Source organism: Xiphophorus hellerii, chromosome 6 (genome assembly GCF_003331165.1).
Source record: "Xiphophorus hellerii strain 12219 chromosome 6, Xiphophorus_hellerii-4.1, whole genome shotgun sequence".
Classification (NCBI taxonomy): domain Eukaryota; kingdom Metazoa; phylum Chordata; class Actinopteri; order Cyprinodontiformes; family Poeciliidae; genus Xiphophorus; species Xiphophorus hellerii.
In genome coordinates this window covers 14,709,747-14,732,801 of record NC_045677.1, presented here as the reverse complement: position 1 = coordinate 14,732,801, position 23,055 = coordinate 14,709,747, and the positions used below count along the sequence as shown (strand labels likewise).

General features: G+C 35.3%; 1 protein-coding gene across 1 annotated transcript in view; it reads right to left on the bottom strand.

Moving 5' to 3' along the window:
• Positions 1–23,055, bottom strand: part of tnn (tenascin N) — a 36,942-nt gene that overhangs the window by 5,694 nt on the left and 8,193 nt on the right. The window contains exons 5-13 of the mRNA XM_032565933.1: positions 20,261–20,394; positions 19,600–19,729; positions 15,919–16,101; positions 15,106–15,195; positions 9,817–10,080; positions 8,395–8,655; positions 6,464–6,727; positions 5,616–5,879; positions 448–578 (exon numbers count right to left, since the gene is read on the bottom strand). Of these exons, the coding sequence (XP_032421824.1) occupies positions 448–578; positions 5,616–5,879; positions 6,464–6,727; positions 8,395–8,655; positions 9,817–10,080; positions 15,106–15,195; positions 15,919–16,101; positions 19,600–19,729; positions 20,261–20,394 (1,721 nt within the window). The remainder of the gene's footprint in view (positions 1–447; positions 579–5,615; positions 5,880–6,463; positions 6,728–8,394; positions 8,656–9,816; positions 10,081–15,105; positions 15,196–15,918; positions 16,102–19,599; positions 19,730–20,260; positions 20,395–23,055) is intronic.

Genomic DNA, 23,055 nt, shown 5'->3' with positions numbered 1-23,055 from the left:
GATGGTGTAACCCAGGCTTCCTCATCATTCAGATAATCACAGGCTGATCTCCTCTATCACACACTGCAATGATGAAGTAATTCATGCAAAAGGATCCTTGATCAAGTATTGGATGCATATATAGTACAGCACATGACCAAACTTCCTGTTCTATTTTTTTAAAATAAGTTTTATGTAATATTTTTATTTTCTGAGAAAGTGAATTTTCATTTTTGTTAACTATAAACATACCCTTTAAAATGGCAGAAATGAACATTTGGAATATATGACTGCGTTTAATGAATCAAAATAAAATACAAATTGAATTACTGAAATACCATTTTCAATTTCTTAAGTTATTGAGACACACCTGCACCCTAAAGTGAAATGATCTACACTTATCAGTCACTTGTAAGACATGTACCCATTTAGTTGAGAAAATATAAAACAAACCAAGCAGTTAAGTACCTGCAATTTTCCTTCTACATCTCTATAGGTGAGGATATAACCACCAATGTCGGCCAGAGGAGGAACCCAAGTGAAAGAAGCTGAATCCTGTGTCACATCTGAAGCCTTTAGGTCCTTAGGGGAGTCGATTTCTGTAGGCATGCATGCAAATCAGATAGGATCACAGCAAAGAAACATTATCTTATTCCTTTACACATGTAACATTTTGTGCTGCACCTATTCAAGTGAATTCTCCATAGACTATAACTGCCAAGAAGGTACTCTTTACTATTGATTATTTCCATTGTTTTAAATTTTACTAGTGTTTTTCTTTAGCTCTAAAGCTCTTTATGATAAGCTATCCTTGCTCTTTTCATAAGTTTAAAGTGGGTTTTGTGTGACTTTCAAGTCTTGCCTCAGAAGCATGTGGCATCTGCCAGCTCAGTTTTAGTTGCAGATAAGCTGGCAGGTTTGCTTTTTCTTATTGAAATGCTTTGAAAATGTTATTTGAAACACATGCCGCAATATTGTGTTTGATACAACGAGGCGAGCTAAAGCAGCGGGCGCTTTAACCTCCCACGGATCAAAATATTAAAGAAAGCGACGCCATAAGGCCCAAAATCATCACAGACAATTCAGCAGTTTCACTTCAGAAGCATTCAAAGTTCAAGTTAATTTCTGTACAAAAATACATTTAAAAGGTTATGTGGAATGTCAAAGAGTGAAAAGTGACAAACGGCATCATTGATAACACAGGGGGTGAACAAAATTCTCCTTAAAAAAAAACGTAAGTTTAAAAGGAGTACTAAAATTTTATTGGTGCCATTACTGTGCAAATAAATGTAACAACGCATCCCTGTATGCAACCCAGATGATTTTTGACGCAACAACTTTTATGTTTGAAGTCAGCACCACGCTGGTCTCAAGCCACTGATACCGTCTGACAATTTATGATGAAATGTTTATCATCTAAAACGCTTCCATTTACTGCCTAATTGAAAAAGAGTTAGCTTTCACTTAAAGCTCCCCAGAGGTTTTACAGATCATCTGGCGAATACAAAGATGGCCCTGTTGCCAGCCGTTCACATGTGCAGCCTCTTTTTATACTGAATTATGAGACGTAACCAATGACTTGGCTTCGTCTGTGGGAATTATTTCTTAGTTGAAAGGGAGCTTTGTTCACTTGTGTTCTGCAATTTAGTAGTTCACCATGTCACAGTTCATATAGTGCCTATAAATAGTTACATAGCCTTTTGTTTATGGAAGTCCCTAGCAAAGATCAAGTCATTTGATAATCTCTCTTGTTCTGTCACAATACATGAACAGGTGAAATCAGATGTTTACATACATTGTATAAGAAAAAAAGAAACTTAGGCCAGTAGGGATTACTAAATGATGACATCATGGCTTTGTTTGGTTAACACAAAGTATTTCAGGTAGATCTATAGACCTGTAGATTTATTTTAGGTCAATGCCTGAAACGCATCTCCTTCTGTGACATCATGACAAAATCAAGATAAATCAGAAATATTTTAGTGACCTTTGATGTTTTATGATATGCTAAACTGTTATGCATGGGTTGCTGCCTTCAGCTGCTTTTTGGCCCAGGTCACTGTTGCAAACTGGATTTTAGGATTCAGTCTGCCTTTTGTGGTTAATTACACAATGAAAACTATAAAAATAAAAGAATAATGCTAAATGATCCTAATGTTCAGGATGGATGTTGGTCTGGAGTCCCAGATAAGAGAATGCTTTGATACGAATTGTGTCCATCAAGTACAGAATAAAAGGAAAATATGTGGAAGGGAGCTGGTAAGAGTGTCATTATTTACAGACAAAAGAGTCCTTTACCAAACTTGGGATAAAAGTCCACTCAGCAAGAAAGAAGCCATAATAACAAAAGCAACATAAACGTTTTATGAAAGTAAAATCAATCTGTTCGGCCACAATGAGGATCATAATATAAAAAGTGGTTGGCTTACAAACTTGAACCATTGCAACTATAAAGATTTGAGTAGCAACAACAAGCTGTGTGAGTGTTTTGCTCCAGGTGGACTTCACAAACTAGATGGCATCATAAAGAAAGACCATTGTGTGAAAATATTAAAGGACTGTCATGACACTAGCAAGGAAATTGAACATTGGATTTTCTGAAGGTAAATCCATTGCACACTGTAGTGCATACTGTACTACAAAGTGCATTAAAGACAACAAAGTCAATGTTTTGGGGTTTCACCGAAACTCTTATGTAAACTAACAAAAGATTTGTGGGCAGAGGTGAAAAAATATGCATGGACAAGACAATCTATGATTATGACTTAGTTACACAGAATCTTTCAGGAAAATGAGACCAATGGTCTGAAAAGACAGAAAGTAATTTAATCAACCTCTTTATCTGTCAAATTGTGCCTTTTCTGCCTCTCCACCTAAAATTTCTCCAACGAGATTGCTTCCTTTACTCTCTATGGAGCCTTTGTTACCTCAGAATTAATGCCATATGTTCTTCACCTTGACTGGGAAATATTTTTTAAAAGTTCCACACTGAGATCTTTTTTTTTATTAACCAAAACAGAGTAAGAATCTATTTAAAACTGAGTATGAAACCACAGCTGGGACGCAGTGCTAAATGCAGCTATAAAATTCCTGGTGAAACTCCAAGTTTCCAGACAGAACAATTGGTTTTAGGGTGGAAATTTGGTTGGACTTGTTATGAAAAAAGGCATTCATTTGGCAGACCATTTCAAGAAATAGTAAAATTATATTACTATTAAAAGTAAACTTCCTGTCTTCATCATATCAACCTGTCTTTGCTATTGTTGAAATCTTCTGGGACATTTTGTCCTCCTTGATGGCCTGGACATCAAGGAGTGTGTAACTCAAGCCCTTGGACTTGTCAGCATGTAAGAGGTCATCTCTGTGTTGCTGTTTTTTTTAAATCTGAGCCTAAATTCATAAATTTCTATTTCTCTGATGGCACTCTAAGGATAGACTGTTTTCTTAAGACTTTTTCCGACAACCTCTACCACTGAGAACAGGGATGGATCCACCAGAAACTGACAGTGTGGACTAAATGGACTATTTGTCAGCTCTGACAGGAATCATGACATCCAGACAACTGAACTGATTTTGGGGAAGTCGAACATGGTAAAGCAACTATACAGAGTGGGGATCATGTTTTATAACTGAAAGAATAAAAGTAATGAAAATTGTCTGAGATGTATCAAATAAATATTGCAATCTGGTCAATTTGCACAACACTTTCTGGAGCTCTTAAGGAAAATCATGAAAGAAAATCTTGGTCGTTGTTCAGACAGGGATTCATGAGGCAACACAAAAAAAATATTTCTCAAGCAAATCTTTTTAAATTTTTGCTTTTTTGAGAAAACAAAATCTAATCCAGAAGTGCTTCAATTGGAGTGGAGATGCAGATTATTTCAAATCACTGAAGCTAAAACGTTGCTGCCATTTAAGACTGCTGAGAGCAGCGTTTAATCTGAGAGCCAAGTTTATCCAGGTATCCTACTCTCCTCCTCTATCAAAAGCTATCTTATCCTGTGCTGGTGAGATGAAAGTTACTCCAGGGAATTCAAGTAAAAGTGATAGTACACTGAAGTTGTAGATTAATGAATAAACTGAATAAACTGCTGCTGACGTTATCTCAGAAGGTGCTAATGAGGAGAAAGTTGCGGTGTTCAGATTTGTTTCAGCCTTCTAAGGACGCTGCTGAAACAGACTTTGATGTCTGAGCTGAGCATCCTTTTGAATAAAAGATTCTGAGATAAAGGTCTCTAACAAGTATAAAGAGCTCACTTCTCTGAGAACACAACAAGGGAGTTGTATCTTGATGTGTGTACCAAATAAAAGTAAGAATGATTCTACGAGTTTCCTTACATTGTGGCCGTGACAGGATGAAAGGAAATCACAGGCCTATCTCAGGACATGTGTATTACCCATCTGATCCTGCAAGGATCAGATGAGGGAGACATGATACAATACATCAAGAAAATTAAATACAGAGGAATGCAAAATTGTTCAGATCCCTTGAATTGTTTTTTCATCTTTTTCACAAAAAAATGTTTTGATAAATCCTTTTTTTTTCTCGCTATTCTAATTTTTTTCCTACTCCTTTTCTAATTAGACTGTAGACAGTGCTAAAAGGCTGTAGAGAGACTGAATGCAGAGCGGTTGTTCAGCTGAGCTAAAAGTAGCTTTAATAAAAGCAAGTGCATGCCCACAAGGTCCAAGAAAGCCGAGTGCAGTGACATACATGTATGTCCCAGAGGTTGCAGAAGACTTAAGGCTGGGGTGTATTCATGTAGGAAGAGCAAAGACAAAGTCCACACCTAAACAAGTGGGAATCTGAGACAAGACTTAATCATAGACTTTCCCAGAAACCGATCATGCAATCTGATTGAACTTTTGCTATTTTGTAAAAAAAAACAACAACAAATAAATAAAATGGGGGGAGGGAATTTAAATCTCCAAAAGTTAAAAAGTGCTAGAAAGATGCAGTAAAAAAACGTGTAGTGGTAACTGCAACACCTTTTCTATGAATTCCTCAAGAAAATTAAATACAGAGGAATGCAAAAGACACTTTTGCATTTTGCATTTTGAAATATCTTTATAGAAAAGATATTTCTATAAAGTCTTAGTTCACAGGGACTGCCTACTTTGATTAGGTGACTCAGAGTAATTGTCGAGACTTTATTTCAGTGTACCAGAGTGAAAGGTCTAAATATACAGTATATGTACCAAAATGTGGATAAACTTCAAGCGGTTCGAAGTCAAGGTCCTGGATAGAAGAGATATAAAAACACAAGTTGCACATGAGGCTGAGCAGACGTTATCTCTGAAGGAGCCAGCTTTAAAGCTTGACTTAATTCATACTTATGGTGACTATTTACTTTATTTATTTATTTTTTGTGCAGTTATGCTCATCATGACTTAAAGAGGAAGTTGGAAAAAATATAGATGAATTCATAAAGGAAAACTATAAAATACTTTATGGACATTATAAATGATTCGGTCAGTGATGCATTTTAAGGTCGCACATTTCTCAAGTTTACAAGTGGGACACATGGTTGCCTGATTAAAAGAAATGTAGTTACAGACCATTTAAATTCCTTAATGGTTCAAACAAGGACATAATCAAAGGGAAAATTGGTTCACCAAAGCCTGATATGTGACACCTGTTTCAGCTTGTGTTGAGATTGTCCTGCTGGCTTTGTCTCCCCTCACAGCTTTGATGTAGACAGTGTAGATGAACGCAGGCCGTAAACCAGTCAGGACATAAGAGGCACTATCAGGCCCCACAAGGATCTCTTTACTAGAGCCGTCAGGTAAGATGTAGGTAAGGATATAGCCATCTATTTCTGCTTGGATTGGATCCCAAGAAAGGCTGAAGCTGGACTCGGTTTCGTCTCTGGCTATGAGGTTAGCTGGAGCATCCAGTTCTAGAGAAACATGTTAGTAGCTGATATTAACACACATTTCTATATAGCAAACTGCATGAAAGAGGTAGGTGGGAAAAATAAAACCGTTTCAAAGATCTCAATCCAACTGGGCAACAATATTCTTGAAAGTACATGTTGTAATTTATACATTCAATAAATTAGAATATACATTGTCATGAGGCTCATTTGTCAGATTAAAAAAAGGTATTAAACATGTTCTTCATTAAGGATGCAGTTCTGTATTAAATGGTTTTTTTTTTTAGATTGGCCTGATGTAGTATTCTAACTTTAAATGTGATGTTTTCATTAGCGGAAAATGATCATAATTAACAGAAATAAGGGATTTCAAACATCCATCTGTATGTAATTAGTCTATATAATGTGTTTCACTTGGTGATAAAGGTCCAGAAATAAATGGACTTTTTAATGACATTCTAATTTATTGAATAGGTTTTATCCATCATTCTGTTATCTCAGTTTTACCCTGTAAGAAAGAAAAAAGCTTGTAAATTTTAGAAATTAGTCACAAAGTCTTAAGATTATGAAGTGTCATGGTTCTAAACAAAGAGATGCGGATCTGAAACCTGTCTCAGCTTGTGTGGATATTGTCCTGCTGGTTTTGTCTCCCCTCAAGGCTTTGATGTAGATAGTGTAGAGGACTGCAGGCCTTAAACCAGTCAGCAAATAAGAGGTGCTTTCCGGGCCCAAAGAGATTTCTGCACTAGATCCATCAAGGGAGGTGTAGGTTAGGATGTACCCATCTATTTCTGCCTGGACTGGATCCCAGGAAAGGCTGAAGCTGGACTCGGTTTCATCTTGAGCTACGAGGTTAGCTGGGGCGTCCAGCTCTAAAGGAAGATGTTAGTAGTGGATTTAATAAACAGCTCTATAAAGCAAACTACATAAAATAGATGGGTGACAAACTACAAACTGACAAAAGATCTCAATCCAATTCAGTTCATGTTTTTAACTGAGACTTGGAACATACAGTTCAACCCAGAGATGTACATTTAATGTAGAAAGAAATGCAGGACATTATTTTTCTCATTGTCTGACTTTAAATCAGGATAAACACCTTGTGTATTAGGACTGTTAGGAGTATTATTTATATCTCCCTAATGCAAGAATAATGAGAGAGAAAATATTTCTTTTTCACTGCTTTTCAACAATTTCAGAAATGTACATCCACAAAGTTCACTTTTCTTTAAGAAAGCCGAAAAGGTTTCATAATGACTCTGTTATCTTCTGATAGATTACAACAACTGAGTCATTTGAAAGCACTGCTGGGGGTGTATATTATGGCATCACCTCCTTATGTGATGTTGTAAAAGTAAAGATATCAGGAAGAAAACTGGGGAACTCCACATTTGTTTGAGGCTACAATTTACAGAAGGTTGAGATCTGTTTAAACAACCAAATAAGAATGAACACTGTTGCAATATCCAGCCTATCTGAGGTTATATTTGCATTTCTAACCCAAAGCAAAGGCAAAAAATTAGGTTCATATGCTGATTAATGCTGTTAAGAGTTTCATTATCTACATTATGCTGCACTGACATTAAATGAAACATCAGTTGGGGAAGGGGAACCACTCATTTAAAAGCAACATAATCAGCTGTATTACAGGTTTGCAAGGCAATAAATTCCTTATTTTTTGAAAACATTTCCAGAGGTCTGACAAAACTAAAATTGACATGTTTCTCCATGAAGGACAAATGAGAAACTTGCCAGACTGTGAACACCACACTCACTGCGAAGCACGGAGGATGCAGCATCAGTTTTTAAGGTTGATTTCCTACAGCGGAGATTATAACACTTCACAAAATGGATGGCATCATGGGGAAAGAACGTCATGCTGAAATACTGAAGCAACATTTGAAGATATCAGCCGGGAAGTTAAATGGTTCTAGTCATTCTTTCAAATTAGTCACAAAGTGGCTCAAGGATAACAGAGCCAATGTTTTAAATTGGTCATCACTTGGACCAGTTTGGTGATAAATCAGCTGGAATTACAGCAGATTATTGCAAGAAGATAAAGGAAAACTATGCAAAAAATTTAACCAACGTCAAAATGCAGGAAATTCTGCTAACTACTAAGAAAATATATCTAGACTTTTAAATAAAAAAAGTAAATTAATTAATTAATTAAAGATTGCACTCAAAATTCTGGCATTAAGTAAACAGAAATAATTTTGTTAATCAAAGCTGACTTAAAGCAGGAAACATTTAGTCTTTAGTAGGTAATTAGTATCAGTGCAAAGGTTTTTTGTTTGTATGAACATATCTGTTTTGAGCTGCACATTAAGCTTTATTTTACTATCTTGTGTCTTACGTCCCACTATAACTGTTTTTAAATTATTTTCCTTAACATGTCACCCAGCTATTTATCATGCTAGAGGAAAGACGTTTTTCAAGTTTAACAAATAAGCTTCAAGCCATTAAAATGATTAATTGCTGTGGTCGTGAGAAAGTTGTAGATCTGAAACTGGTCGTGAGAAAGTTGTAGATCTGAAACCTGTCTCGGCTTGTGTTGAGGTCTTCCTGCTGGCTTTGCTTCCCCTGACAGCCCAGACGTAGACAGTGTAGACGACCCCTGGCCTAAGGCCAGTGAGCACATAAGAACTAACAGATCCAACTGGGGTTTCCTCCCTTGACCCATCAATGGAGCTATAGGTGAGCATGTAGCCATCAATTTGTGCCTCGGTGGGATCCCAGTAAACTCTGAAGCTGGAGTCTGTCTCATCTTCGACTGAAAGGTTAGTAGGAGCATCCAACTCTGCACAGGAAGTTACAATTAGTAGATATAACTTTAATCATTAAAAAGGAAACAGTGGAATAAAAACTACACATCTATGATTCAGCAAGGTGTATGAGTTAATGAGGTTAAAAATAGTGATGATGTCAAACTTGGTGTTAGAATTCAGGTAAAATTTTTCATTAGATATTCATTTGTTGTGCTTTCTTTAAAGTGACCCAATTTGGACAGCTTTTTAAAAAAACAAATAAATAATGAAATCCAACTCTGACATCATATCACTGTTATGCTTGCAACAATATCATGGGCATACTATGAACTATGTTAATTTTAAAAAATCATGCAAATACTAAGCAAGTAAATCTTTTTAACTCCATTTCTGACCTATTCCTTATTAATTTACTTATGTCACAAAATAGAGTAATGTATTTATTGAAAAATACAGATAGACACCAGTAAGCCACTGAAAATGTACTAATTAAGCCAAAGCTTTAACTTATGAAAAGCTTTTCTTTATCAAATAGAGCAGGAATATGAAGAAAATTCAAAAGAAAATTAACATGGTTAATAATAAACTGAATGCGTTAGTTTCAAAATTGGAATATATATATATATATATATATATATATATATATATATATATATATATATATATATATATATATATATATGTGTGTAAATCAAACATTTTATAGACATTCAGCCACAGGCTGAGGGAATTGCTTTATCTAATGATAAATACTTTTTGTAAGATGAAGGTCGAACCTTTCTTTTTCAGTTAGGACAGGGAAGTTTAATGTGGTTGATGTGAAATGTCAAAACCTATTTATTGGACTTTTTAAAACTACAAAAAGTGAAAATTTTTAGAAAATCCAGCAACTAAAAGATTAAAGAAAAAAGATCATAGATGCATTTTACAGGATGTAACTTCTTAGATTATTTGTCTATATGTTTAGTTATTATCACAAAAGCATTATTTATGTCATTCTATGAATTTTGGTGACAGTGTGAAAAGACTTTAACACTGCAATGATCCAGAATGCAGAATCAAAATTAACAGTTTTTTGTTTGTTTCTTACCTTAGCTGTGAACCGAAGATGAGAAGCATTAACCTAAATGTTAGCTTACACAAAATCAAATCAAACTCACAAAAGAGGCCTGGGAGTCTCACTCAATGTTTACCTGTTTCGGCTTCAGTTGAACTCTTCCCACTGACTTTGTCTCCCTTGAAGGCCCAGATGTAGACTGTGTGGAGGACCCCAGGCCTCAAACCAACCAGCCTGTAGGAGGTGCTGTCACGCCCTACAAAGATGTCTGAGCTGGAGCCTTCAGCAGAAGTGTAGCGCAACATGTAGCCTTCGATTTCTGCCTGGGCTTTATCCCAGGAGACAGTTGCGGTGTCTTCAGTTACTTCAGTAGTGACAAGGTTTGTTGGGGCATCGATGTCTGAACAAGAAAAAGTACAAAGCAAAATAGTTTAAGCACAGAATAAAATTACTAGAATACAGTTTATGTTTGCTCAAAATAAAGAGGTGTGACACTGATTATTTGGCCACATATGGTTTATCTGAAAGCTCACTTTACATGCCTCTAAGAGTGTAGAAATATTCACAGGCATATGCAGACTTTTTCATGTGCTGTATTGCCTATGCTTGTAGATGGACTTCTACAAGACTAATGCAGTCATAATGCAAAAAATGTCATACTCTAATTTCATCAAAAAGGAAGATGTGTGATTAGTATCTATCCTGTGGATCTAAGACTTTTTTTTCAAATTTTTCACTGATTCTCAGAACCATGGTAGTATCACCTCATTGCTATTCCCCTCATACATGGCTTGATCAAAGAGGGCCTAAGGATGCATATCTTAAGCCCTCTTAAATAGCTTATTTAACCCAAAGGCATGGAGACTATGCTCCAAATGGTCAGCTAACTATAACAGGGTTGAGGAAAAAAGCCATAATATCCTTTAGGTGTGAGGATAAAAGGATTTTTTTTTTTGCCAGTCTTCAATCTCCCTGCTTTGTAAAAGAAAATGTCTAATATTTAAGGGCAACAAAATGTCAACATACTGTAGAACTTAATTGAAGAGTTCCAGTTTTCCCGAGTGTCTGTCTCTGCAAAACTGGCTCAAGGGAAATTTAAATTCAAGTGCAAACTTACAAAAATATTCAGAGATGCAGTGATTTAGTCAATCTGGTTAAGGGAAAACTATAACTCCCTTGAGGAACCACTGCTGCATCAGTTCAAGACCGATAGAGCAGGGTTTGTTCTGACTGCTGATAGCCCCTTAAAATCATCAGGTAAGGTTCATTAAAACAAAAACCATTTTTTGCCTGCCCAGACTCTCAAACACTAGTCGAGAATTGGTTCTGAATGGATAGATCATTACTAATGCAGGATTTAAGCATTAAGAAAGAGACACAGAGAAGTTTCAGGGCCACACAACCCATCCAGTCATCCTCATGTTCATTTCAGTGAACTCCAGCTTATGAGCTGCTGAGGATGTAAAAACATAAAGCTTTTGATTCTGAGAATCACTGGAGATGTACGGAAGATGAGGGGGAAGCAGCCAGTGTCCGTGAGTATGAATCAGTTGGTAAGTTATGCTTAGAAACTCCATCAAAGTGAAAAAAGCCAAACAACAAAGAGAGGATGACAGAAAATAAAACATAAGAGTCACAGAGGCATCGTAAGAGAGGAAGCGGACGGAGATGTAAAAGCAATCATCATTTGGGATTGTTGCTCTGTGGATGTGGCTCAGTCAAGGTCAGTTTTCTGTCAGTGTGCAGTCTGGAACTCGAAACTTTTTGATGGTCCATCCACAACAAGAAAGGAACTGTGCGCCCATCTCACTCTATATTCCCTCCTTGTCTCTTCTGTCCTCTTCTGCTGTCACTTTCAGGTCTTTGATGTCACACTGTCTGACAGAGAGTTAAACTATAGGGAAAATTTATAATAGTTCTCTTTTGTCAGGTTTTCTAAGTGTAGCTCATTAAGTTGTCTTTGTATCTTTAGAGGCTGACAACATTTTAAGTGAATTTGATCACTCAAAAAAACCCAAAAAAAACACACAGAGTGTAGATTTACCCAATTCTACAATATGACAGCATTAAACTACATGTTTACTTTAGTTTCCTTTAATAAAACAACAAACCTTCTGAGAATATATTAAGTTACACAGTGGGCTGACATAGAGTAGATATTTGTGCCAGTGGAAAAAGCACAGTGACATCACAGTGAGCTTGAAGAAAAAATTAAAATGTTCTGTTTCCAACCTCTTGAATAAAAGTCGCATTGAAAGGTGCATGCTTTTTGTTCTGCACAATATTTTTTACAGCATTTAAATACAGCATAGTAAATACAGCATTTACTCTGACTTTTTGTTTTGCAAGTGCTGCAAGGACTTGTTTTTTCCTACGTTGTAGTGTATGATGGATCTTGTTACCACAAATGTTCTACTTCACTGGCCGTGTAGCATCTGGGGCTATGCAACACAAACTGTGGCCTCGGTCACTCGGAAAATAACTTATCCATTATAGGTGGCATGTTCAGCTGAATCATTGACCACACAGCTCAGAGTAACAGGCTGCATTTTATCAACTGCAGCCTCTCAGCCTCACTGTACATTGAAGCTGACAAAGAACATGATGTCCTACAGGATCCAATGTAGTAGAATCTCTTGGAAATCAGAGATATTTGTCATGCTTTCCCAAGAATGTATGTGCCAAAATGCCGGCCCCTTGAATCAAATATAATCCCAAAGTTATGTCATACCTTTTTATGTATTGTGTGGGTATATATTTATCTATATATATATATATATATATATATATATATATATATATACTGTATATGCACACACACACACACACACACAGAGGGAGGTAGAGGGAAAAAGAGAGTGAGTGAGAAAGAAAATTTATTAACTTTTTGTATAAAAATATGCAAACCTGCTGTTTATTTCAAATAAATTTATAGTCATCTATATATATATATATATATATATATATATATATATATATATATATATATATATATATATATATATAAAACTGACACAGATGGATGTAATAACAAGCCAAAGATTAATTTTCTGTAATAAGGCATTAAAAAAAATACGGTTTTAAAATATTTTAATTTATGTGATTAATATGGTTTAAAATTATTTTATGAGAAGTAGAGATAGCTGTTTTTTTCTGTTTTAAATAAAGAAAATTGGATTATGTAACAGAACATGTTTATGTAAATACATTGATGGTGTGAAAATAGTTTCCCTCAATTATTTTATAGTTTAAAGACAAAACCATCCTGATTTTCGTCAGGCTTTTCACACTGCAGCTCCCCCTACAGGTAAAGTACAAAGTTCAGCTGAGTCGTACCAGCTTATATGAAACAGATTTTTTACATTTTTTTTATGCAAAAGTCAAGCATATTAAGAAACAGAAAACTTAATTAAAACAAATTGTACAAAATCTAGATTCTTCTTAGAGGATGCTAAACAAGGACAAACTAGGATAAGTAAATAAATAACCAAACAAAGATAAAGTAGAGCTAAAGTGAAAAAAAGTGGATTATAATAATGACATCATCAAGGCATCGCTTTTCTGAAATATAATTCTATAAATATGAAATAAATTGATTTTTCCTTGAATATTTCAGCAATATTATAAAATATGCTCTGAGGTCTTTTGGGGGATATTTGAAGAGTCTCAATGAAAGAGTCTGGAAGGGATCAAGAGAGGAAAATGAGGGAAACACAAGGCAGATGGTGAAAGGGAAGATGAAATATGGGGAAAATATTTCCTCTGAGAGGCTTCGGTTATGGGAAACATCTACATCAACTTAGAACAAACCTCAGCTTTTATACTACTGAGACAATTACACTGTAATTCATTATTTAGTGATATAATGGCGCAGAAAAATGCTTTTCGGAGACCCATTATTCTTGTGTTCCTCCTCAGATTCCTTCTTTAGCTCACCTCCTTGTATATTTTGGCTTATCATCATATACGTATTGATCAATCACTGCATCAACATTTTTTTCACATCTTCAAATACTTTCATTGCGTCACTTACCGACTCACATTATTTGAAATATTTGTGCTTGCTTGAAAAAATATTTCCTCCTTTATGCTTCTTTTATCTCTCATTATTGAATAACCTTGCTGTCTGGAGATGAACAGCATGTTTACCGAGATAAAAGGTTAGTTCTCCTTTTGCGCCATGCCAGTCATCATGAACTAACTGCAACAGCTCTGACAAACACAGCTGAGGACTATTCTCTTCAATCACTCCTAAGCCTGTTCGTGTTACACCTAAAATGAAAGATTGTGGCTACTGGAGTGAAGACAAGCCACTGCCTGTCTGCTGTAGATTAGAGCGTTCGCACTCACATGTGCACTCAATTACTGCACATGTAAGTGGCACATTCTCACTGGAGGAGGAAAAAAAAAAACATCAGCAAAGACAGGAATCCATGAGTACCTGTCTGGCTTCATAAGATGAGAAGGAAGTCTTTAAAACACGCTGCTAAGCCAGATGACTAAAAATCATTAAATCGGCTGCTGCAGAGTTTGAGAAATGAAGAGACATCAATGTGGAGACTGCTTTTCTGTATTTTTTTTTCCAACCAAGTAAGCTCAGAAGGTGGTTGATAGAGAAGCTGGAGGAGGAGTACGAGACAGAAAAAGAGAATAATGAGAATAACCGGAGATCTGTCGTGCTGTGTTTAGACCATGCTGAATGTCAAGAGCAGCTGTTAAAGTGAAGATAAAAAATAAATTCCTCCTCACGTACTAAAACCACTCAACACAAGCAGAACAACATGCTTAAATACAGGAATACCAGATGGTATCTGTAAATCACAGACCCCCTCACCTAAACCATCAGGGAACATCTTATGGTCTCTACATTCATATCGTGTTTCTTTTCAGTGACCGAGCTCACCACAACCATTACAGTTTGTCCAGATGATTAGGTAGTAAATTCCAGCTCTCTATCACTAACCCATAATTGTACTTCCTAATGGCCAAATTCATTATATTGTTATTACTGGCTGAGTGTGGAAGCTAATAGCAGGTTGTATCATCTGGTTCATCAGAATGATGTATGATTGATTAAGTGTTGCTCCTTTTAGGCCCTGACCTCTGGTGAATTACAGATGTCCTGAGAAAAATGACGTGTTGTCTTTGACTGCACGCTACTGAACACTAAAGGGAATGCGGTTATGCTTTTTGTTTCTGCGATGCATCTCAATACCACATGTCCTGGACGTATCATTTATCATTTAAAGTGCAATCTTCATACAGTCATCTACTCTGTCTCCAATCTTTCAGAAATGCATTCCCAATGAAAATGGTGCCAGAAAGAAGTCAATTTCGGGACCACTGGGTTCACTGTCTGCTCTCTGGTAATACCAAAAGGTCATATCAAGTCAAGCTGCTCATGAATGCTGATGCGTTTACTGACCTGTGACACCAGTTGCAAAAGAAGCTTTTCCTTTGGTGTTCCCTTTGATGGACTGCACAGAAATTTGATACTCTGTTCCGGGATATAGACCTGCAAAAAGGCAGATTTTCTTTTATCATTATTTACAAACTAAAATGGAAAGCGTTTGCTTTCTTTAATGGTGTCTTGCATGTCTGAATCACACCCAAAAAATGTGTAAACAAGATGCTTAGAATAAAGATGTTTAAGGATTTAAAAGCCACAATCACTGAACCCATATAATGTCATTATCTACCATTTTGACTTGGTGTCAGTACTACACATTCCAGTAATAATAATAACAATAATAGTAGCTTTTATAATTGCTATTATTATTATTATTATTATTATTATAGATGTCATTATTGACACACCATATTGGAATAAAGTGCAGAAAATAAGATAAAATAAATACGATTCTTGGTCCTATACTGTTTACATTGTCTGATCTTCTGTTTGATATCCTTTTTACTGACTATCAAATTTTGATTGAATCCAAATTTTAAGAGCAATTTTGAACTTAACTTTTCATTTTGTATTTTTGTAGATATTGATAGATAAAACTGCGTCATTCATCATAATATGCCTATAGTTTTTAAGAAACCTTCACTTTTGCCATTTTCTAAACAATAATTCCAAGGTAATGGGTTGAAATTTAAGCCACAAGAGATTTAAAAGTTAAGTAGTCAGACTATATTTTTAAGCAATGTAATATTGGCACAGCTTTAACGCCTCACTTTGAGAGTATTCAGCATTGTGTCTTCAAATTAAGCTCACACTCTTGATATGACTTACCCACAATAGTGTGCTTGGTGCGTGCTTCTTGACTCCTCTGAACATTCAGCTCCTCCTCCTGTCCTGACGGGTCAGTATGTGTCAGTCTGAAGTAATCCACTTCTGCCTGCGGGTTCTTCCAGTCCACTTGGATGGAAACCTCTGTCTGGCCAATGACTTGCATATCATCAACAGTTGAGACATCTGGAAAGTATACAACATTTGATAGAACTGGTTGTGCAGTCAAGAGCCTCTCTAACAAAAGTCTTCATTACGCAAAGAGTAATCAAATGCATGTGCTCTGGTCAGTCCCCAGTTGTAGTTGATGCTGATTGCTAGTTGATGAATCCTGAACATGTGACACAAAATCTTACTAAGTATTTTTGGCCTACTTTCTAGTGCAAATATTTTAGTGCACTTTAAATAAGACAAAACTAACTTACAACTTTTCAGCAAGGAATAAAAGCTTGATTTAAGTCAATAATTCCTTAAAATAGATGAAAAGCTACTTATTCCATTGACAGATTATGTCATTTACAACATGTTAAAATGTCTTGTTATATGTTAAATAATCTGCCAGTGGTGTACTAAGTGTACTAAGAAATTTGTATTAAAAACTAGACAAACATACTTGGTGACATTTTATGTTTTTGCAGTGCATTTTGGGGGAGCACTAAGCAGTATTTACCTTACAGGAATGAAAACAATAGTTATTGTTCTAAAACTGACTCCCAATTTTGGTCTTGTGAGGATGCAAAAACAGTGCAAATGACAAAAAATGGTCAAAGCAAATAACTGAGATTCTTATATATTTTTAAAATTGGCACTTTTTCCATTTAAAAAGCTCAAACATTTTATGAATTATATTTGAAATATATAAAAGTACAGCAAAGGTATGGATGGCACAGTTATGTGACGATAGTTAAGGGTTAGGGTTAGAAAAAAAAAAAGAGGATAATTTCCTCATTTAACACAACTTTTATAAACCACCCAGCAATTATCTTAAGTAACTTAAATTAAACCTGCTATGTGACCCCTGAAAAAAAAACATTTCATGGCCAAAGGGTGTGAAGGGTTTGTTCAAAAGCTTAGCTTAAAACTCAACATGAACAGACTGGTCATATCGTCAATGTCTTTACAATGGACTGAATGATTTTCACACAGGTTAGAAGATAGATACACTTCTTTGAGAAACTTTCAGATATCTAAAATCTACAGAATTCATTTGGTGAAGTTAGAAAAGTTACAAAAAGTTATTTGTATCACATAGTTTTAAATGGTAATCAGCTTCAAGTTTGAAGGAAATAAAATACATTTTTGGATTGAACTAGGTAGAAACAGACTAGTGATTGTGATCCAATGATTCTAGTCTTGATTAGTGATTGCAAAAAACTGATATTTATTGTGTTTATCATTTTTCTCTTTTCTGTTGTCTTCTAAGAAAAACTGGATGATTAAAGTCTTCAGTTTGGTGCTTTGGTCTCAACTAGCCCTTTTTTGAAGAACAATTTTGTTTACAGAGGTTTCATAATTAATTTTATTTGTTTTTATAGTTTTGTTTATTTATTTTTGATATTTAAAATGTCTTCCAGTTCCAGTGTTAAATATTCATTAGAATTTAAAATTTATTGATCTTTGAGAATGTGTTTTTGCTTGCATTATTTTACAATTAATATTATATTACTTGAAAATAGTCCTAACATAACGATATTATCATTTATCTCAATAACATCTGGGACAATTTATTGTCCCACAAATGTTATTGTGATGGGCCTAGGTACAATATATTTAAAATAAGTAGCATGGATGTAATAAGAGCATTGTTTGTTTGTTTTTTGTTTTGTTTTCATACAGTTCCTGTAACCCCATCTTCTATAGTGTGAAATTACACTCAGACAAAGACTAAGACTTTTGCACACCTTTTTCATAAAACAGGGATAAGAAATAATTTCATTTACAGATGGGAACCAAATGACAATAGAGATTTTTTCCCATGGCAAGGACATACCTCTGGATTTATAACATATGGTGAGAAAAGATATTATAAACATAAAACAAAACAAATGAAAACGGTTAGCATAGTTTATGTCGGGTTTTTTCCCTTTTTTGTTTGTTTTTCAAAAGGAAATGGAAAAATATTCACTTAAACCCTCCTTTGAAGTAGACCATCGTTTGAAGTTGAAATGAAAAGTATGTATCCCGCGCAAGGTCTGCCACACACTGTGTCTCCTCACACAGCAACAGGCCAGATGATGCGGTGTTTTCGTGTGGATAAAGCCCTGAAGTATGGTGCTTTTTTTCCCAGCAAACCAGCCGAACCACACAGCATAATCCAACTCATCTCCTTCCTTCTCATTAACCACATAAATCCAGACAAGAAATCCCTTCCTCATCACATCTGTCTCCTACCACATCTGTGAGTGGCAGTTTATGGTAAATACATCCATGCAACAGTTTCCTTGGAATTACCATAAAATGTAATGCCTAACATGCCAGGGCCTAATGAAACACTTAGTAATTTCAAACTTGCTTTAAAACACAAAATATGGAGCTTGATAAGTAAAAGATGACAGAAAAAAAGACCTACTAAATCTACAGCATATATTTATTTATCTATATGTAAAAGTTTGACATGTATGCAATTTATTTATATCGTTTTTACCATCACAAAGTTTTGAAACTGGTAAAAGTCAGACTTATTAGCATTTCAAGATTTCAAACTTAAAATTTTTAAAATAGCATTTATTGTTGCAGTTCTAGTCCTAAATTTATGTAAACTTATCACAGGCAATAATGTCACAGCACTTTGGAGTTTTTGATGATTCGTTTGCAGAGATTGTTCAACCGGGTCGGCAATGTCCATGATTTTTAAAAGCGAGAATTGTGAGCACAAACTTGATTTCATTGTGGATTTTCTCTAACCCACACAGTAAAGCTTTTCTTACTAATTATTAACCAGCTTTATCAATTCCAAACCCATTTCTGATTTGTCTTGAATATCAGCGCCCTGACGGAACACACATTTCAGCCCACTTTTCAACTATCAAGTTGATTAATGTAAATATAAATAGCTTTAATATTTTCATTATTTCAACATTTTTGTCTCATCTGAACATAAAATGTCTGTTTTTTTAGATGCAAGTAGCCAGGAATTTCAGTAGAGGTTGTACTGTAGGTATCCATTTTGAATCAGGTGGGTTTATCTTGATCAGCACACCGAGTCTCCCTCTAGACATTCATACTGTCGATCCAGGATTTCCTAGCTTCATTCTATTGTTCCAGGGTGGTTCTTCAAGTCTATTTTTGGGTCAGACTATTGAAATTTTGGTACAATTGAATTTTCAAATAGGAAAGCGATCCCAAACACAGATCCAGATTTTGAATGAGAAAGCAGGCCAAAGCATTTAAAACCTCCACTTCAACCCTTTTAAAAATGTATAAGCTTTGACCAAAAGCAGAAATAAAATCTAGCAATTATGAAAAAAATAAAAGAGTCACATAACCAGCCAAAATGATGCAAAAAGCTTATTAATGGCTGACAACAAGCATATAACCAAGGTGCACTTTGGTAAGGAACATTTAATTAGTGAGTGTGTAAAATTTTGAAAGTGTGGAAAAAAAAGCACACAAAAAAATATTGTGTAGACACTTCTGGGTTTTAAAAATAGCTATAGTTGTATATATAGTAAATGTCAATCTCACCTGTGGTGGCTTCAATCATATCAGCCTCACTCTGAATCTTTTTGATGACAGCATAGACTTGGACCATGTAGGTAACACCGGGTGTGAGTCCCGTAATGCGGTAGGAATTCTCTGAGTTGGAAATCCGAACCTGAGATACAGTTACAGAAAAGGATGCTTGGAATCAATGCAGGAAGATAGAGTTTGCACCGTGTTCCAAATTATTATGCAAATTGGATTTAAGTGTCATAAAGATTACATTTTTTGTTGTGCTATTAAATTTATAGATGGTATTGTGTGCCAGGGCTCTTTGAATCACTATAATTAATTTCAGAGAGCTGGGTTGATTAGTTTGTCTGGTGAGCTCAATTAAAGGAAATCTACTTATGACAAGGTGTGAAAACATTAAATGAGTCATAAAATGTTTAGAAAATCTGCTGTGCATAATAATTTAGAACAGTGCATTTTGAGTTTTTTATTTTTGAAAAAAATATGGTTTTCATGGGGAGCTTTGTTCAGTAAAATTTGATTTATACTGTAATAGTTCATGACTTGAAAATTATACTGACCATCATTTGCATTAACCATTTAAGAAAATCTGAGAAAATATCACTTGCATAATAATTTGGAACACGGTGTAGTTTGATATGAAGCAAGAAAAGAAGCCACAATAAAGACGTACCTCCTCCATGGCACCCTCATCAAATTTGGGGTGATAAGTCAGCATGTAATACTCTGCCCCTTGGACAGACTCCCACTCCACCAGGAGAGAAACATCCGTCACCTGGACCAACCTCAGACCCTGAGGTGTGAGGACTAAAAAAGAAACAAAACAAACAGAGGTCAATTCCACTGGCTAACAGTACTCTCTACTGTTCTTTCCCTTTCTATCGTTGTTCTATCGATGTTTTCACCGTCATGGCACAACCAATGCAAAAGTAGCCTATTGCTAAAAGCTGAGAAATCTAAGCATGCTTGAAAGATACTCTGTTTTGGTGGTTTTACTTCAAAAGGGTAATGTGCTTCAGTGGAAATTTTGCAAAAGGTTAAAATACAGGGACATAAACAGCTTTAAAGGGATAAAAAGGGCATATTTTGAAATTGCAGGGAATGAATTTATACCTTGTGGTATTCCACAAGGCAGAATCATGAAGTTTTTTTTGCTTTTTTGAAAAATTAAGTGAGTCTACCCCTTTCCATGCAGTAGCTGTTAGTTAATACCCCTGACACAACTCAAAGCAAAAGACAAAGAACAAAAAACAAAGTTTTTTCACCTTTTATTGCACACACCCTATAACACACTGCGGGGTTGTTGTTTTTTTTTTGCCTGCCTCAGACTTTTCCTTTTCACCTTGACATTCCCTTTAACACGGCACCTCTATTGATGTTGGATTAGGTTCAATTGTACCCACACACGAAGTTGCAGATCTGTCTGTGCTTATTCTTTGCAACTTCAGGGCCAAATACCTTGAAGTGACTGAAGGTTTGACATGGCTGACCTGCTACTGTGAACATCTAAATTGTTAATCTTTCTGTTCTGGAATGGAAATCTGTTTGTTTCATAATATCTCCCTGCTTTAATGTTCTGGTATATTCCTTAATGCAAACCACTTGCAATACCAACCCAGTTGGTATTGAATCAGGGAAGAAAAAACATTTCTTCCCTGATTTAAGTGTTTCTCTTGAACTGTTTACTGTAGCAAGTCGTTTCCATTAAGCTTGTGCCATGTGAATGGCTGATTCACTATTTTTGTCAATGTAAAATTAAAACGTACCTAATAAAGTGTTCAGTGAGTTTATGTAATTAAATTGACATTTTTTCTCATTAGATTCTTTGAGAGCTTTAAAAAATGTACTCTCTCTCAAAAGAAATCCTAATTGCAGATAACTTTAGTTTCACCATTAAACAATACTGAAACCATGCAATCTTGTGATGGATTTTAAGAATTAAAGTATTTACTGTTTCAAGGAGTTTTTAAATGAAACCACTTAATGGATTTTCACATCTTTCAGTATCCATCCTGTGAATAAACTCCTGCATTAAAAGCACAATGACCTGGGGATGGATCTGGGGGCAAATTAATAAGAAACCAGAAGATATTTTAGAGAGCTTGAAAGAAGTGCAAGTTGAATTGTACCAGTCGTTAGATTGACAGCTACAATAGCCAGCAGCCCTGAAGTAGCTCTAATTTAAGATTCTCATAAAAACACACACCTTAAGGTCACAGAGAGAGAGTTAGTGTTTGTTCTCCCAAGTCCTTTCTAACAGGAGTTTTTTTTTTATTATTTCAAAAAAAGAAATGATGAATAAAACATTAGCTGTATGTAGTTTAATGTATTTATTTAAGGACCAGGACTTCAATATACACTGAATGGTGTTCTGAATATCTATACCAGTACCCTGCAAATTTAAATAAGGTTTTTTTTTTTCTGTACTCAATTGTACAGTGTACAGCAAGGTGGAGAAATGGTTGTTCTGTGTTTTTTGTGAGCTTTTACATGCGTTTACTCCTGGGTTCAGGCTCAGGTAGATGAAAATCATGTAAAAGTTGTTTTGTAATGTTTTTTCTGCACATTCACTAGTCCAATTTAGATGCTACTCAATGACCAGGTAATATGAATAATTAGATTTGTCTTAGTCTCTACATAAACAGTTTCAGACTGCTGGTGTTAATTTGTTTGCAAGTACATCTTAAAATAATAATGAAACACTTCTAAAGGAAAATTCCACCAGAATTCCTGTTTAGAGGCTTTAACAAAGGCTTTAACAAAGCCCTAAAGACATTTCTTAGGGTCATGGTAAACACATGACCTTGTGTGACTGGAAGACAGCTGAAGGATGGCTTGTCCTTCGAGAGAATACCCTGTAGGCTTAAGGATCTCAGTACCTATGGGCTAAAGAGCTGGTTAGGTGTCAACCTCTCAGTGAAGGGAGTTAAATGGGAAGGAATCAGCACCTCGCACAACAATAGATACACCCTCTAATTTCCATGATATTCATTAAGCTTGGCATTTAGAGGTATTCTAAGTGTTCTAAAATCTTTAAATTTGGTTGTAATCTTTGTAAAACATAGATCATGTTATCTGGTAGAATGAGGTATGCACCATTGGAATTAAATTTAAACAAATGTACATCTTGTTAAAGGTAGCTTTCATGACAAAACACAAGAATTACCATGTTTTCTTTTAACCTTGACTGCAATGTTGTTCGCATTACTCATGCAACATATTTTCTTACTGCCCCTTGTTTTAAAGTCAAATGTTCAATAACCTAAAATCACTAACAGCTTTTCAATATGGGACGTTTATCATGCAAAAGATGGTATTTACAAAGACTTTTCTTATGCCATAGTCTGCATGAAATACAATACTTTGATCATCCTCTGAATGCATCCAAGGAGTAATCTGTTATATTTTTTGTGTGATGATGGAGCATGTCTGTTATTGGCAACTACTTGTTATGTCGTCAACATTTCC